The sequence below is a fragment of the Meleagris gallopavo genome, chromosome 10 (genome assembly GCF_905368555.1).
Source record: "Meleagris gallopavo chromosome 10, MGAL_WU_HG_1.1, whole genome shotgun sequence".
Classification (NCBI taxonomy): domain Eukaryota; kingdom Metazoa; phylum Chordata; class Aves; order Galliformes; family Phasianidae; genus Meleagris; species Meleagris gallopavo.
Window position 1 is genome coordinate 25193581 of NC_139413.1, and position 17300 is coordinate 25210880.

The 17300-nt window shown below is 46.0% G+C and overlaps 1 protein-coding gene and 1 long non-coding RNA gene across 2 annotated transcripts in view; one reads left to right on the forward strand and one right to left on the reverse strand.

Annotated features, from left to right (window-relative positions):
• LOC104912435 (uncharacterized) overlaps nucleotides 1-17300 on the forward strand; it is a 159776-nt gene that overhangs the window by 140978 nt on the left and 1498 nt on the right. The window contains exons 7-8 of the long non-coding RNA XR_014885285.1: nucleotides 14606-15955; nucleotides 17198-17231. This is a non-coding gene — a long non-coding RNA (uncharacterized LOC104912435). The remainder of the gene's footprint in view (nucleotides 1-14605; nucleotides 15956-17197; nucleotides 17232-17300) is intronic.
• Nucleotides 10311-17300, reverse strand: part of PLPP3 (phospholipid phosphatase 3) — a 43334-nt gene continuing 36344 nt past the window's right edge. Inside the window, exons 5-6 of the mRNA XM_085231854.1 lie at nucleotides 16032-16208; nucleotides 10311-12082 (exon numbers count right to left, since the gene is read on the reverse strand). Of these exons, the coding sequence (XP_085087980.1) occupies nucleotides 11957-12082; nucleotides 16032-16208 (303 nt within the window). The 3' untranslated portion in view covers nucleotides 10311-11956. The remainder of the gene's footprint in view (nucleotides 12083-16031; nucleotides 16209-17300) is intronic.

A 17300-nucleotide genomic window follows, 5' to 3' on the forward strand; every position in this document is an offset into this window, starting at 1 on the left:
ATTTCTCTTTCCATCCTTGGGAGTCTTGGGCAGCAAAGAACAGCACATGGTTCTCCTTCCTCTCCTCAACAACAGAATTGAATGAATAGAGGCCAGCCTAAAGAAATTGTCAAATGCCCTTATTTGCAAACGACTCGCTTTTCAGTCTATGTGTATATTTAGTGTATAAGCCAGGACAACAAGAGCAATAAAAGCTTTCATGGAGTTGATTCAGAAAGCATTAAATCAAAATGCAGACTTGAAAAATTATGAGAAATAATTTCTCTCTTTCCATCTTTGAGATCTCAACTCCTTTCTGACACCAAATAGTGAATCAAAAAACTGAAATAACTCTTGCTGGGTTATTTTTGCAGAAACTCTGCACAACTACAGGCAGAAGCACAGAGCATTGCAAAATGCAAAGCACAAAGGACTTCATGCATTGTAAACCACTTCAGATTAAATATTAGTTAAACTAATTTTTCTTATTGTTTTTTGTATTCAAGAAGACAATATTTCTTAATTTAAAAAAAAAAAAAAAACATGCTATTTTTTCCCACAGCTAAATTTTGGAATGAAACTGGAGTCTGATTAGAAGTGATGTGAAAAGAAAATTGGATAATGCAGCATTAATGCCTTTCTTCAGAGGACACAGTGGAGGATGGTTTTGCAAGCTCGCCTTTTTGTGTTCCCTCTTTTTTCTTTGCAGCCCTCGTGTTAGAGGGAACAACAGAAAGGGGCCACTCAAGGCTTAAATATAGGCAGATGGAAATTTCCCATGTGAGGACAGGCAGAAAAATTTGCTGAGATGTCAAAATGTAGCCCTGCTTGCCTGGAAGTGGATGTGAGGCCAACAGCACCTTCCAAAGCTAGTAGATAGGAAGAGAGTTCCTTTCTTGCCCCACAACTGTTCACAGTCCAGATGAGAGGGGTTGTGAGCAACTGAAATACTCTTTGGAGAAATGGTTAAAGAGTGGGAATGATGGTGTGGGAGGTGGCGACTGCTCTGTGTTCTGTTTGGATGAACAGAACACAGCCTTTCAGTATCTATGGGGGGAAGCTATAAGAAGGAAGGGGACAGACTCTTTTGCAAGATTTGTTGTGAAAGGACAAAGGGAAAGGTTTCAAACTGAAAGAGGGGAGATTTAGATTGGATATAAAGAAGTTTTTAAGAAGGGCAGTGAGGCACTGGCACAGGTTGCCTGGAGAGGCGGTGGTGCCCCGTCCCTGCAGACACCCAACATCAGGCTGAATGGGGCTCTGAGCACTGATGGAACTGGGGGTGTCCCTGTTCATTGCAAGGAGTGGGACCAGATGGCCTTTAAGGGTCCCTTCCAACTCTAACAATTTTATGATTCCATACAAAAAGAAAAGTTTTGGCCAATCTCCTGCTCACCCATGGTCCCTAACTATAGTCCTTCCAATAGGGACCACGGGGTTTCCGGTTCCCACCATCCCCTCCCTGATGCCAACTCTGTGACAAGCAAGGTGTTTACCTCCCCTGCACCTCATTTTCTCTGCTGGTAATGATGGGCAGTGATGATTGCAGCCTGCTTTGATGAAGCCTCCTGTGATCTACAAACGAAAAACGTGGGGTAAATGCAAGAAGCGTAATTATTATTATCACTAAAGAAGCTGCCTGGTGACCTCGCCACTGGGGTATAGATTCATGATTGGTTAGGATCGAAAGGGCGATGAGTCAATGTGTTTAAACATGCAGTCACATTCTCTATACACCCAACTGGATCTTGGTGTCTTGGTGAACTGTAAATATTGCAAGCTTGGTTAACCTGTGTTTTGGAACACTGCAATTACCTTTGCCTTTGATAATCTTCTGAGCCCTACCAGTCAGTGCTGGGGTTTGGAAATTCGCAGTCGATACTCTGCCATACAAGCCAGGTTAGTTTTTCAGCCCATGTTTTGCTACAACAAATTATGTGCAGACCTCAGGAATGAGAATCCAATATTGCTTGACATTTACAGTGAGTATTTAATTTCAGAAAGAGCCTTTGTGTAGAGCAGAATAACACAGCAATGAAAAGCCCCTTCCAGCCTGAAAAGCAGCTGCTATTTAGTGTATTATAATCATTTTATGCTGCCCCCTGAAACAGAGGGTGAGGACTTGAGTGCTGCATCCTGTTAAAATTACAGAAGTCTCAATAGGCTGAAAGCCATTTTCCAAACGGGAGTTTAGCTGTAATTATGGGTCAGACAACTCCTCTTAAGCAAAAAGCCCCCTGATTTAACGACGTGACACAACATCACTGCAGGGCCTTTGTTTTTCAGCCTCTTTTCCTACCTCTCATTTATTAAATTAATCTGGGCAGAAGGAGGAAACAACACAACCATGGGAAGGCTGTAAATCTGCCTGCTTTTGAGCATAACTCGAGCCCTGAATAGAGAGAGGTTGGGAAGCCACTTCCTCCATCGACAGGTTATTCCATAATTATCCTCCACCTTCCCCTGCAGCCTGGGGCAGGGATGCTCAGCATGGGGGACACAGCACCCCACCCTTGTGCAACACAGCTCTGCTATCAGCGTCCTTGGCGTCTTCCCACAGCCGAGACAAGAGCTCCGTGGTTATTTGGAGCTGTCTGTAATTTGTGGGGTCCTCCCATCATTTTATTTGCTCTTAAATATAGGACTGGGAACTCCTGTGTGGAGTCGTCCTCGTAGTTCTTAGCGTTTCCTGTGTACTGAGTGTGCTGTGTGCTGGCAAAACAACCATTCCCCTACTCTTGTTTACTGCTCTCAAAGGCTTTGGCATGTCATACATCAGGCCTGGCTTCCTCCCCAGCCCCTTGTAATCATGATTACCTGAATAGGCGGTATTAAAGGCTTTCAGCAGTCCTCCCAAGAAAATCTCTAGGACGTCCCATTCAAAGTCTTTTGTAGAAATGATGGTCAGTAAACCTCTTGGGAATATCGGGATCATCTGTCATTAGCTTCCAGCTCATCTCCCTGTAGCCAAACTGGCTCCTGGCTGGTTTCCTCCTTGGATATTTAAAGACTGTTGCAGTATTTATCTCTTTCCTTCGCTATTTGTGTGCTAGATCCTCAGGCTCACAGTTCATCGCTATTTCCATCACTTTTCCCCTGTTTCAGGAAGAGGCAGTGCTTGCTCTTGGAGGCCGTGGGTGGAGGGAGAGACCCATGGACAGACTGAGAGCAGGGCTGGGATGGTTGCAGCCTGTGAGCTGTTCCCCAGGGCTTTTCATAGAGTCATAGAATCACAGAATCATTGAGTTATAGAATGGCTTGGGTTGGAAGGGACCTCAAATCCCATCCAGTTCAGACCCCTGCCATGGGCTGGTCGCCTCCCACCAGATCAGACTGCCCAAGGCCCCATGCAACCTGGCTTTGAACACCTTCAGGGAAAGGGCACTCATGACTTCTACGGGTAATCTGTTCCAGTGCAACCCATGCAGCTGCCATTTCACATCACAGACTCTGGGATGGGAACACTTGGGAGAGCTGAGCTTGGGCTGCTTTCACCTCTTAAGGCCACAGGCTGTTCTGGACCTGTGATCTGCAAGGAGACAAACCCGATGATTTCTGCACTAAGCCACATAGGCTCCTCAAGCAGCTCCTTAATGTAAACCATGTGGCTGTTGAGCCCCAGCCGTTGGTTCTCACTTGAGCTTAGCCCATGTTTGTTCTAATGTTGAGCAATGTCAGGCAACAGAAGTTTTGGGGTAAGGAAAGCAGTATTCCTGGAAATCCTGCTGCCATAAGAACGTGTTCGGGACACTCACCTAGAGAGTTTTTAGACTCCTCCTGTTAAAACCTGCACCTCCCTGTGTTGCACTGCTCTAGGGAAAGAAAATGGCTCATTACAGCAAGTATCCCTTTCCCTACAGGGTTAGGCACAGGGATGGCCGCATCATTTCTAGCATCCGCTGAAAACTGGGGAGAAATTTGCCCAGGGGAAGGAGAGAGGCATGTTCTGCTGCTGAACCTGACAGCTATGCCAGGGGCACTTCATTCTCCTGAGCTCCAGGCAATAGCTCCTAGGTTAAGGTGTACACATGCTTTGCATGGCCATCCCCTCATCAACAAAATGGAGCTCATCCTGCTGCTCCTTCTGCCCAAGAGCAAGCCTTGCTGCATTGATTAGATAAAAATAATGATATATATATTTTTTTTAATATTTGTCTTAGGTACTAAAGAAAACACTCTTAAACATGTAGAGATTATTAGCCAGTGTATGGACATGGTCCACCCAAAGCATCTCTCCTTGCCCATTCTGCAAGCCTTGCAGAACTGTGTGCAGGGACAAGCAGAGCCAAGTCCATGCCATTTTTCCCTCTTCTTTAGTACTTTTGCTAAAATAGCTGCTCATAAAGATAAAGCTGGGAGAAAGCATCTTGAGACAAACTGGAAGCTCATTACAGGCCCTGCGCTGGAAATTGTTGTCTCACATTTCCAATAAAGCACAACAGGTAATTGGGCAGGTTGGCTCCAAGCAGCCCATCCCCACCAAACCCTCTGGCTGATTGCAGAGTTGTCGCCCATCGATGGCTGCACCGCTACGTGCTAATATCTTCTCCTGGACAGCCCTGTTTCAGTAGCTTAAGCACTAATCCACGTTGTTTGTATTTGTATGGAGACCTGCTCTGCGAGAAAGCTGCTTTCCATGCTCTTTCCTGAACAGTTAATCCACCTGCTGGTTCCTTGCCTGGGCCCACTTCTGCGGGAGCTGCTCTCTTTGCAGGATAAGACATGCATGGCTTAATGCTTCCAGTGAGCGTGCCTGCCTTATTCAAATCTTAGACATACAATTGCCTTCCTGTTGTCAGTGCCAGCTCAGACAAGGAGGAGGCACACAGTCATTTGAATGCTTTGTCCTTCATAAACAGGGCTGAAAGTGTAACCCTCCACCCAGCATCCCTCGCCTTGCCCTGCTGGCCTGTTTAGCACACAGTGGGTGGAAAGAGTTATGCAGCCCTTTGTTCAGCTCACGTTCGTCGGTGTCTGTGCAGATACCCGTTATCAGCCTCGTGTGCTGCTCTTTGCTTACAGCAAGATCACATCTGCATAAGCTGCACTGAGAGAACGTGGCGTAGAGGTAACTTCTGCTTCCTGTGCAGCTCCTTTGGATTTGGATTTCCTTTGGAAATGATTATCGGTGTTTCTGCTGTGTGAGCTTTAAGGTGCATGTTGGCCCATGAGAAAACCATCTTTGCAAGACATCCTAACAAAACAGTTTCACGTCGCACTGAGGAACCATCTCCAAGCCTCTACAAGTCTTTCACCACACATATCTTAGCTCGTGGTGGCATAGTTCACACACCTAACAGCATCACATCTGGCTTATGCTGAATGTAAAGTGACTAAGAAGTGACTTAGTGACTCCATGCTTGAAAGTGCCATCAACTCACCTACATTTCTTAAAGAAATGCATCTTACACATTGTCACGGAAATCATGGAAACACAGAATCATTAAGGTTGGAGAAGCCCTCTCAGATTGCCAAATCCAAACCCAAGCCACCCCACCATGCCCACTGACCATGTTCACAATTGCCACATCCCTATGGTTCTGGGACACGTCCAGGGATGGTGACTCCACCACCTCCCTGGGCAGCTGTGCTAATGCATTACCACTCATTTGGAGAAGAAATTTTTCCTAATATCCAACCTGAACCTCCCCTGGGGCAATATAACCTTACATCTAATCTTATATTGCTAATACTCATCTTGAAAAGAGATCTTTTCTGCAACTATGGCCATCCTTCCTTCAGAGGGCAAGCAGATCAGCTCCCTGACAGAAGGCATGAGCAGGGTGAATACTATCAAGATGTGATTCTCCCAGGGCCTCCAAGGGGTCAGGACCTGATAAGGGATCTCTCCTCTTTGAGAGCATCAGATTAAATCTGACCTACAGGCAAAAGGTGCTCCTATCTAATTGCTTCTAAAAAAAGCTAGAATTGGTCCTCAGCTATTCATTTCCCCACCAATTTTGTGTTAATTTGCAGCCTTTCTGACATTTTTGGAGAAGCCTGAGTAAAAACTGAACAAGCTTTAAACTTAGAAAGCATTATTTATGAGCAAATCCCACGAAAAGCAAACTGGGGAAATGGTGTGATTTAGTGAGAATGAGCTTTTTTGATAAAGAAAAACAATGAGAGACATGGGAATACTGTCAATTAATAACGAAAAATAAGGGAATTAACAACACATTTGTAACAGTGAGGCCAAGGAGCCAGTGGGACAACTGGTCAAGGGATGTAGTAAATCCTACACAATTTGACACCTTTGCATCAAGCCTGGATGTCTTCCTAAAGGCCATACAGTGCCTTAGCCAAGGGTTGTAAGGCCAAACACTAGAGATGTGGGATAGGTCATCGATGTCCCACTGGCCTGAGCATTGGTTGAGTGGTGTACCATTGATGCTGACAGTCTCAGGAACCAGTGAGCTGGATGTGCCATGGAAGTGCCATGCCCAATTAGCCCGGGCTTGACTCTGCATCCGCTCCAAGGACCCCTGGCTGGCTCTGCTGAAAGGATCTGCCTCTCTTCAATTAAGCAGTGTTTTTCCAGCTGCTATTGTCTCATCATTTATGAGGAAAACTTTCATAGACTTTTTCTAGTTCATATTATTTTCCCATGGCAAGAAATACTTTGAAAAGAAAAAATATCAAAGCAATGCCCATTTTTTTTGTTTGTTTGTTTTAAGGAAAAGCTCCAATAGGTTTTTTTCCCCCTAAGCCTTGGTAGCCATTCTTGCTTTAATTTGAGCAAGGCTTATAGCAGTCGAAGTTGTACTTGTGTTTACTTGACTTGAGGTAGACAGGACTAATCCTGCTTAAAACTGAACTAAGAATATCTACACAGTTTAATGAAATGGATTAAAGTTTACCTCATATTAAACATTAATAATCTGTCTTGTTCAGACAAGCCCTGGGAGGCTGGAGCAACATAATTCATTTGCCTTCATTGAAATTTCCTTGAAAAGAAGCAAATTAGGCACTTGTGTAGCGGGCAGGGCCCTTTGATATAATGGTGCGCTCACAAGAGATCTGGCTCCCTTCCTCTGTCGGATGAAAAGAGTTTCTTTTCTTAGATTTTATTTTATTTCTGAGTGCCTTATTAAAACAGCACAGTTCTTCCTGTTCCATTTGTGAGGTTTCTTTAGGGAACAACTCAGCCTAGCATGAATTAAACGCTCCTTCAATTAATTTATATCTCTGAATGGCCTCAGCTGGCACGCGCTCATGCCACACACCTGGAGATGGAGATGTCAAAGTTTGGGTGGAAAGCCAAGATGGTCACACTGGTTCCTGCACAAAGCAATGGCTTTGTAAGGGAAGTCACATTGTTTCAAGGTATACTGTTGCTTTAATTGCTTTAAAGACTCTGTGAACAGCTGAATTGCTAGCAGTTCCTATTTATTCCATCCATCTGTGTGTGTGTATGTGCATTTAGGGATATGGTTAGTGGGCATGGTGGTGATGGGTTGATGTTCAGACCGAGTGTTCTTAGAGGTCTTTTCCAACCTTGATGATTCTGTGATTCTCTATATGTTGGAGTTTTCGTGCTTCTCCTCAAATTTCTGCTGACACTTGGGAACACCAAAAAGTGTTTTTCTTCCACAACAACCCATTGTTCTGCTGGTTATGAATCCTCAGCATACAACGAGATCAAACCCTGCAGAATTCATGCCTTTGCTACTACCTGGCAGCCTTCCACTTCACGTGCACCAAAACAGCGCCGAGAGTCACTTGGTGAGCGATGGAAAAAAACAAAACATCAACACGAGATTGTTCTATTCTGGGGAAAGCACAAAAATGAAAGGTTCAGCACGGCCCCACCACTATATATTAAAAGCAGGGCTGCCTGTGAGCTACTGCTGCGGTTGCAGTCGGCGGCTCTTGAGCAGGGCAGGAACCGGCAGAACGGGACTTTCGAAGGAACCCGAAGGACTCCGGGAGATTTTCCTCCTGACTTCGCTCCCTTCTAGCTACAGATAGGACTGGGCAGGTCTCTGTCACAACCAGTCTGATCAGTGCTACCCAAACACAGCATAGGTGTAGTCTGTGCCCCGAGGAAATCAGAACTTCAGACAAGCTCATGCAGGCACTCCCACGCCAGCTGGTGCCAGTGGGGGTGGCGTGAAGGTGATAGTTGAAAGTCATTGGGTTTTGTGGTTGGTTTGTGTGTGTGTGTGTGTGTGTGTGTTTTCCCTCGCTGAATCAACAGGGAGTTGTTTTCGACCTGCTTCCTTCAGTGAAGGTGGAAGTTTGTCTTTAGGCTTGGTGAGAAGGTTGGGCATAGGGCTGTGCCAGGAGCATCACCAGGCAGCCTGAGAATGAGCACATGGAGGCTTGGAGGAGCCAAGCAGCAGCTTGGATCCATGAGAAGGTGCCCAGATCCATGAGGAGTTGACTAGGTTCATGAGGAGGTGACCAGATCCATGTGAAGGTGTCCAGGTCCATGAGAAGCTGCCCAGCTCCTGTTTACAGGAGTGGTTCACTTCATGCATAAAACTTGATCTAGCTTCTAGAGGTGAGTCTGAACCCCAGTGAGGCTGCAGGAGCTCAGTCCTGCTTGTCTTCCAGCTGCACACAGCTGGATGAAGCCTTCAGACACCCGGACCAAGGCAGGCTTGAAGCAGAGCTGCAGGTCTCTGCTTGCAGCACGGATCTAGTCCCTCCCTCTTCTTATTGAAAAACCTCCTAACCGAAAATCATGGAGCAGAAGTTCAACAGCTTCAACAGCTGCAGGCTGCCAAACATTCTTGCTGAGTGAGGCTGTTTGGGCACACGGAAAGATGGCTGAACCTGGGGCTTGCGTAAACCTTTCTTACCTGGAACAAAAGATCTGCTTCCATGGCAGTCAGGTGCACGCATGAATGGGGTGAAAACACGCCCAACCGGTCCCTGTGCAAAAAAAGACAGGTTTGACTGGAAGGGCTGCTTGTGCAGAAAGGGCCTGCCAGCATCAAAGGCAGATGTGCTGGGTGCTGCACAGCACGATTTGTATCTGCCGGAGCAGAGCCCAGTTTTACAGCACTGAAGGCCACAATTGGCAGCCAGCCTCAGGCTCCAGCAGTGCACCTGGTTTGCATAAACGTGTCTGAGTCCATCCATCCATCCAACTCCCCAGGAGAGATGCAGCACCAAAACCCCAGTGCTGCCCGTGCCAGCCAGCTGCAGGCCTGTGGCTGCTCACTTCCTGTCAAGGATCTAACCCTGCAAGGTGCATGCACGGATGCTCAGAGCTCGCCTGCAGAAGTGGTTGCTTTCAGATCCTAGTGCTGATATGATTTGGTTTTGTTTTCCATTTCACCCATTTCTCTTTCACTTCCTTCCTGCCTTGCAGGAAGCGATGGCAATAAATACACCCCATCACCTGCTCCTCCTCATCAGAGGTGGCAGCTCCTGGAGCCACAGGACAAACCCTGAACAGTCCATGGAGAGAAAAGAGCTGAGGTGGATGGGACATAGGGGAAACAACGGGTAAACCCCCAGCATCTGATCACCTCCCATGCTGCTCAGTGCTCCCCTCAGCCCTCCTGCCCCCCATCCACCTATACACCCATTTTCATACACCCATCACCACCGAAGCTCCTACTTTACATTTAGGACAGGTGGAGATTTTCTGACTTTTTCCACATGTAATAAAACAGTACTACTAATTACGATAATAACAGCAAGTGCTAGCTGTGCTCTGCCTGCTTAATTTCCACCTGCTGGTTATTTTCAGTTTGATGTGGTATTTGCTTCCTGTCATGCATTCTTGCAAATCATTTCAGCACCGCCTTATCTTGCCTATGTGGTTCACCCAAGGAGTGGCCGAAATGTGGCTCTGACCAAGGGTGTCACCAAGGAGGAGTTTCTGTTCTTCTCATCTCCTGTAGGAGGGGAAAAAATTGAAATTTCTCTTTTCCCCTTCCGCCTACATCTTCACAACCCATTGAGCTTGCAAGGATTTTTGTCCAGCTGCAAAGCATCTGTTCTTCATGGAGAGGCATTGGCACAGCTGTAAGCTTTCAAGGATGCTCAGATCAGGTTAAGGGGCTTCAGGCTTTCTGTTCTTAGATAATATTTCCTTAAAGCTTGGAATATTGGTAAAGAGTAAGAGATGCAATCAACAAAAAGAGATGTGCTCAAAGCCTCAGCATCACCACAAGCACCACAACCAACGACTGCATCCATCACATCCTTCCCAGCCAGGAGCTGGTGGGTCCTTCTCACATCCATTACAGTGGCATTGGGTCCCTTGCATCTAACTGCCCACCGTGTACTAAGTCCCACAGGGTGACCCCCATTTTCCCAGCAGAACCCCTAGGGGCTCAAACCCAAAACAGGATGCAAGGCACACTGGGCTATTTAGTTGTGTTATGAGCTTTTATTTAAAAAGCACATTTATACAGCAATAATTTCGCAGATACAAACTTTCATTTTGTATTCTACAAAAGTCTTTGAATATTCTTCTCTTTACAAAATGGAACATTACAAAAATACAGACAATTTAATATGATTTTTTTTATACAAATGTCTCTAATTGTAGTTATTTTCATTAAAATATTACTACCACAGAACTACAATATTTTAGTCGACTATAAAAAAATTAATTCAATGCTTCTTTAAGCAGCAAAATGTAAATAACACAGGTCAGGACACAGTTTATAGTCATAGTGGATATATCTAAAATTGTTTCAGAAATAATATTTTACATAGTTAATTTTTAAGGTTTTATACATTATTTATATAATATTTATATATAAAAAAAATCATAGCTTGCTGTAGTTGAAATGATAGGACGGATTCTGTAAGAAGGATGTGCAAATGGCCATTCTGCATGCTTTGTGTGATCCCTTTGCAAATGCGCTCTGTGAAAGATCTGCAAGCCAAAAACTTGTGGTTTCTGGGCAAAAAAAAAAAAAAAAAAAAATCCTACAAATCACACCGGGTAGAGGCACAGCTGGCTTCCCACTGGTGTCACCAAGCAGAGCACCAGGATGCCAATGGGAGAAATGGGGGGAGGGAGGGGGATGTACAAACGGACTGACACCCAGGCTGGGACGTGCCGCCCAGCAGCCCGTCCCAAAAGGGCAGAATTCAAGGTTCCCCAGGACTCAGCCCTGAGGTCGAAGTGCGAACAGGTCTCCAGCCAAGCCGCCGCTACCCAAGCCGTGAGCGTGCAGAACGCCTGCTGCCATTCAGAGGGGGGAGGACCGGGAAGCAGAAGATGCTCTTTTCCATTTTAGGGCCATTTGCAGCTGCTGCGCACGCTCGGTTGGCTCAGGATGAAGCCTCGCCAGGAAGCGAGCAGGAAGGAAGAAATGTGAGTTTGTGATCCGAGGGTACATTTGTTCAGCCTCGCCGTTCATCTCAGGACTGCTTGTGAAAGGTGCGTGGTTTGAACAGAGACCCTCTGGAGATCCTTGGCTGGGCAAGCTCCTTCTATGCTAAGTCACAGTATGGAAAAGAGGAGGCAGAAACATACTAGCATCCAAAATAAGAAAAAATAGCAACTCTTACAAACCAATCCCAGATCTTGACTCAGTGCTGTTGCTCGTATGTAGTGCTATATAATTTGTGAGTTGTTTATTTTCTTGCCTGCAGTAGAAATCTTCATCATCAAAAATAATAATTAAAAAAAAAAAACCCAAGATGGCCAGCTTTCCAAAATCCCTTAGTGTTCTTTATGCTATGAACAATTTGGCGTTCACTACAACATGAACACTCAAACCAATTGCACATCCAGAACTCCAGCACCTCTTTGCTTGCTCGGCTTTTTGCTGGGTGTTTGTTTCTCACTGTTGCTTTTACTTGATCACCACCACTCCTTTCCTCCAAATGTCGCGAGTTGAAAAAGACCACAGAGTAAGACTTTACCGGTCGGGCAAGAAAGTCTCTCCCTACATTCTACTGTCTGATGAGATTTGAGAGCAGCAGGTAGTTGCTGTCAGCAGTCATTTTTGCAAAAAACAAAAAATAAAATACAACACCAATCCGATTGCTCAAAGGCCTACACCATGTTGTGATGGTTATTGCGTTCGATGATGTCCACAGGTGAGAGGATCTCCTTCCGGATGGGGGGTGGAGGCAGGCAGGTCTTGGGCTTGGGCTTGAAGAGGTCAGAGACATAAAACACCTGTCGGAACAAGAGGGAAGGTAAGCTTAGCCCCACTGGGTGATGGTTCATTCAACAGAACACACAGTTATTTAGGTTCAAACACCTGTTGTGCTATTGAATTCCTACAGAGAGCCTCTGATCTCAAGCACCTGCTACCACTTTTCCTTACAAGATGGAAAAAGGTTCAGACAGCAAAAAACAGCGTAAAAATATGATGAACCATAGAATGGCTTGGAAGGGAACCCAACGATCATCGAGGTCCAACCCCCTTGCCACAGACGGGGCCACCAACCTTCAGAAATGGATGGTTCAAAATTGATGATGGATACATTTCATTTATCGCATTGGTGAGAGCGATACCCCAACCTCTGTGAATGGGGTGAAAAGCCAGGAAACAGATACACAGCTCACAGTCACAAAAAAACAAAGGTCTCCAGTCAGCCTGACTCATGCTGCTGTTTTAGGGTTGGGATCAGTGTGAAACAACACATTCAGGCAGACATCAGGTAGGCCTGAAAAGCCTTCAAATCCATGCCATGCTAGAAGCTACATGCAATAAACCCATGGCAAGCAACGCTCTCCTCTTGTCCCTTTCCCCACCCCACAGGGAAGAGAGGAGGAGCCGTTCCCAACAACTATTTCCTAAATATCCTGTGATGTCAGCCTTCTCCCGGATGTGAAAAAGCCAGCATTTGGCAATTTCGGGAGGCAGCAACACAATAAGAAACAAAGTGCTGGGAGGAAACTTCCACATCCTCCTTTGGCAGCCACTGCACAAAGCTTATCAGCACCGTCGCACCAGGGCACTTTCTCCCGTGCCAAACCCCAGCCCCACACCAGGAGGAAAAGGAGTCAGACAATGCAGATGCTCCAGAGGTGATGAAAGGCAATGAGGGCTTTTCTTTTTGTTAGCTGGTACCGAATTTCCAAACTTAGGTCATGCTTCTGCCGAATTCGCTGGCTTCATCCCTTGGGCACTGTCAAGCACCGGTAATTCAGAGCAAGGTATGAGCAAGCAAAGCCAAAGCTCTGGGAAGAGCAACACATAGTGCTGGGAAGTCATAGGAATTAACAGCATATTTGACTTTTCTCCCACAAGTCTCACATGCAACTTCTAAACAACAAGCTAAATCAGGGGAAAAAAAACCCATGTTGTTCAAATGAATGATATCAGATTGATGCCTCTGGGTTGGTAATATGGGGAAGAAACTAAGATGTTCCTCTGCCTCTCCGTGTTTTCTAGCTACGCACAACAACTCCAGTTGTCCTTGGAAACAACTTCTGCAAGTCTGTATCAGCACAGGCAGATAAGAAACTGAGCTGAATAGACACAGACTCTGCTATAAATGGCAATTCACTCCTACAGCCGTAACTGCAGAGTCAGGAAGCACAACTGTTGTTGTTGAGCTTTTATTGCTTCATGGAAATGCACGGAAGGAGCTGACGGACAAAACAGCTCTTTTCTCAGGGACTTGTTGGTATCTGGCCATATAACAGAGCTGACAAAGTCACTTAGGGGGCATCCAAGTCACAGTATCTGCATCTCCAGCTCCATCGCGGAATCCAGCGGGACCTAGAGCGGATCACAAGCCTGGATCTGGCCTCTTGCTGCAGCATCTCAGTGTAAAGGCATCTTGAATTGCTCTGGCAATGGTTATCTGCTCAGCTTTAATAAGCGTAAAACCTCTGCTCAGCCGGCTCGGCGTGTTTCTGGTGCCAGTTTGTTTGTATGCCCACCTCAGAGAGCTGGATTCAATCAAAACGATGTCCAATTTCTGCACTGACATGGCCATGACAAATTGATTTACAGGAGGAGATGGCTCTGTGCAAGAAGCATATGGGGATGGCTGAGTCTGGTCCTTGTTTTGGACAGGAATGAGATATGGGAGAGTGTCGTCCTGCATATTTCAGCTTTTGCTGTGCTGCTCACTGCTTTTCAGAGTGTAATTCAGAGATCGGGTAAGAGTTTTCATTTCTTCTTAAACTGCATTTCACTTCAATGTGGCTGGAGGTTATACAAATACTTATAGGAATTATGAAACGTGATCTTTTGGGGTTGAAGCAGTGTTAAATCCTCCCGATGTTTGAGATGTTTTACACAAAAAAGGACTAATAAACGTGCAAAGTTTTTCACTTGGATTAGTTCCATTTCCTGTAGAAGGTGCTCTCCACCCATAAAGAAAACTTGACAGCAGAAGACCAAGCGCCTGTTATACCGAGCAATTCAAGATGTTATATTGCCACTTAACATTTCATATTCCTTTTTGGTATACTGAAGAAGTCGTTAATCACAGACAGAGGGGTTAAAACAACCATCCAAGCAGATCAGAGCAGTATCAGGAGCACGTCCTTCCAATGCCTGCCCTTTTCTCCCTCCATCAGAAGAGACAAACTACGCGGCACATAGCAGGTTGCCTACAATGCAAGCATAAAAACTATTTCCATTTAAGCAGTCTTCATCATATTTCACCCTGGAACTGAGTCCGAATGTTTCATCAGCTGGAAGTGCTTGACACTAATGTCTTCTGCTTGTTATTTCAGGCACTGGAGGACCAACGCGTCTGCAGCAGCACAACCTGGATTTAAGTTCTGGCAGTCCTCGGAGGTGAAACCCACAATTGGTTTCTAGCAGAAATTATAGCCTGATAACTATGGTGTTTTAACAGCCATCATCAGACGTGCTCCTGAAGGCCTTGCTGTGGGAATGGGAAGAGCAGCAGGTCCCTGCCTCCGCTTCAGAGCATCCTCCGCACAATCACACAAACCCAAAGGTAGGGACAAGCACCCTCAGGACACCACTGTGATCTCCATCCACCCAGGGAGCCTGCAGTGAGGTTTTCCCAAATGCTGCCTCCAAAAAGCACGGAAACAAGCAAACTGGGAAGAGCAGTGCCAACAGATCCACGTCCATCCATGAAGCTCCCAGGCAGCTGCTTCCGATGCCTCAGCACAGGAAAGCCACCCCAGCCTGCTGTTGCCTCCCCTTCCCAGCACAGACTCCATCTGTTGGGGGAAAAGGCCAGATCTGCTGCTTGTCCCAGCCAGGAAGCACAAGGATGTCTGCACTTAGCATCCGGAGAACTGCTGCCTTCCTGACACCATGATCCGGCCAGCCATTGCCCTATGCCTTAAACACCGCTGTTATCCCACTTCCCAACAGAGACACACGGAGAGGTGACCACTCCCTGGTAACTAGACCCAGTGATGTCTCTTGATGTCTGCACCTACAGCATATCCTGGAGAGGAAAAGATTCCCAGGATGTGTGCAAAAACCCTGGTGATATTTCTATGAAAGATAAAGGAACTGTAATGGCACTTCTAGCAGGCAGTAAGCAGCAGCACATCTCTCTGCTGGCTTCCTGAATGGGACACTGGCACTAGGCAATGGCCAAACCCAACAACCACTGCTCAGCAGGTTAATAATGCTTCAAAAACCTTCCCAGCAATGCCATTTTTTGACTTGGCTTTGGATTGTCGCCAATGAGTGGAAAGGACGTGAATAACCTTGTTTTTCTCCTCGCAAAACAAAACTTTAACAAAACTTGCCTCCAGGTTTGCTTTACTTTTACATCAGTTCAAATAATAATAAAAAACCAGACAGCAGCAGGCTGTTAAAACTTTGGTTTGGGGAGTTGGTACAGAGATGTGAATGACCCCAGCCCCTTTGTTTCTGCACAAGGCAGCAGCCCTGAAAGCAGTTGCCCCCCGGCCCCAAGCATTCCCATCTGTCACTTCCAGTTATGGAGCTTGCAATCAGGGCACTCCTCTGAAAGTAAATTGCATGAGAACAGCCCAGGCTGCCACAGACAAGCGGGAACAGCTTTTGTCAACAGTCTTCAACAACAACATCAAACACCCCAACACAAGAGGAAGGAGTTACTGTGGCAGGAGGTAGGTGCAGCAGTGCTGGTGACCCCTAGCAGCGTGCCCCCTCCCATACAATTGCCCCTGCTGGAGCAGGACTTACCACGCAGTAAGCCACCAGGGCTCCCTGTGCAAAGCCTGCCAGCACGTCGGTGGGGTGATGCTTGTGGTCTGACACACGGGACAGGCCGGTGTAAAATGCCATCATGATAAGTGTGAATTGCAGCAGGGGACGGAGCAGGCGGGCACCCTTCCACGTGAACCTGGCCTGCAGATAGAACTGTAGGGAAGAGAGGAGAAACAAAAAGGTTGCGTTAATTTGAGGCTTCATCTGCAGCAGGGAGGATGTAGGGCAGCTTGCACTGCTTTAATACAGAAGGGAGCGATGCTTTTGCTGGGTTCCCTGAAACCACAAATAACTTAACACCACCATTTACCTACTGAAGCAGAATTAACGGAAAGATGATACAGGGGAAGCACTGCATTAGTGGATTTAGTGTGTTTGGCTGTTGCATAAACATTATATTTACCCCTTGTTTGGAAAGAATATGCACCAGGCTCTTCAGGGGAAATGAAACATCGTGTCTTTGGAACGGAGCAGATGCTCCAAATTACCCAAACTGTTGTTAGCCAATTAGCATGGAAGAGAGCAGTACCAAAACAGCTTGGTGCTGGCTAACAGGCATTATAATTCCGGGGAATATTTCTGCAAACCACTCAGAGCCTGGGAACAGGGCCACATCCCCATTGCACACTCTCTATACCATGCAAACTGGTCCAAGCAATGCATTGGGATGAGCTGTAACACTTGGGTCTATCTACAGCACCCCGTATGTCTGCAGCCTCCTGGGCTGAATACCCCTGCACTGGGCCAGTTCTCTGCTTTTTGAAGGTGATTTCTGTGCCTGGGACCAAGATGACTCTTCAATCTCTTTAAAAGTCTCAAAAAGAAAACCAAACAAGCATTTGTTGAGTATCATTTCTAATGATATACATATTCCACTATTGTCATGGGTTAGGCTCAGGAATACTTCCAGGTCCAGGGTGCAGTGCAAAACTCAGTTTCCAATATGATGTTGTAGAGCAAAAATAGCTCTGAGTATTTTATCTTATCAACTGTTACTCTTAGTTCTACCAGGGAAGCTCGAAACCTAATATCTCCTAATACTATTGTATGATTCTATGGTCTTACTTTAAGCTTTGTCCCATCAAACCCTTTAAGAAAGGGATTTGCTGCTGGATCATCTGACACTTGTCCTTTATGCACAGCTCTCAATCAAACCCCCAAGCTTGGACTAAGTAGGTAAGTAATGGTTGAAAAAGCAAAGTATCAATTAAAAATTAGCAATGAAAAGCACTGAATTTGAACATA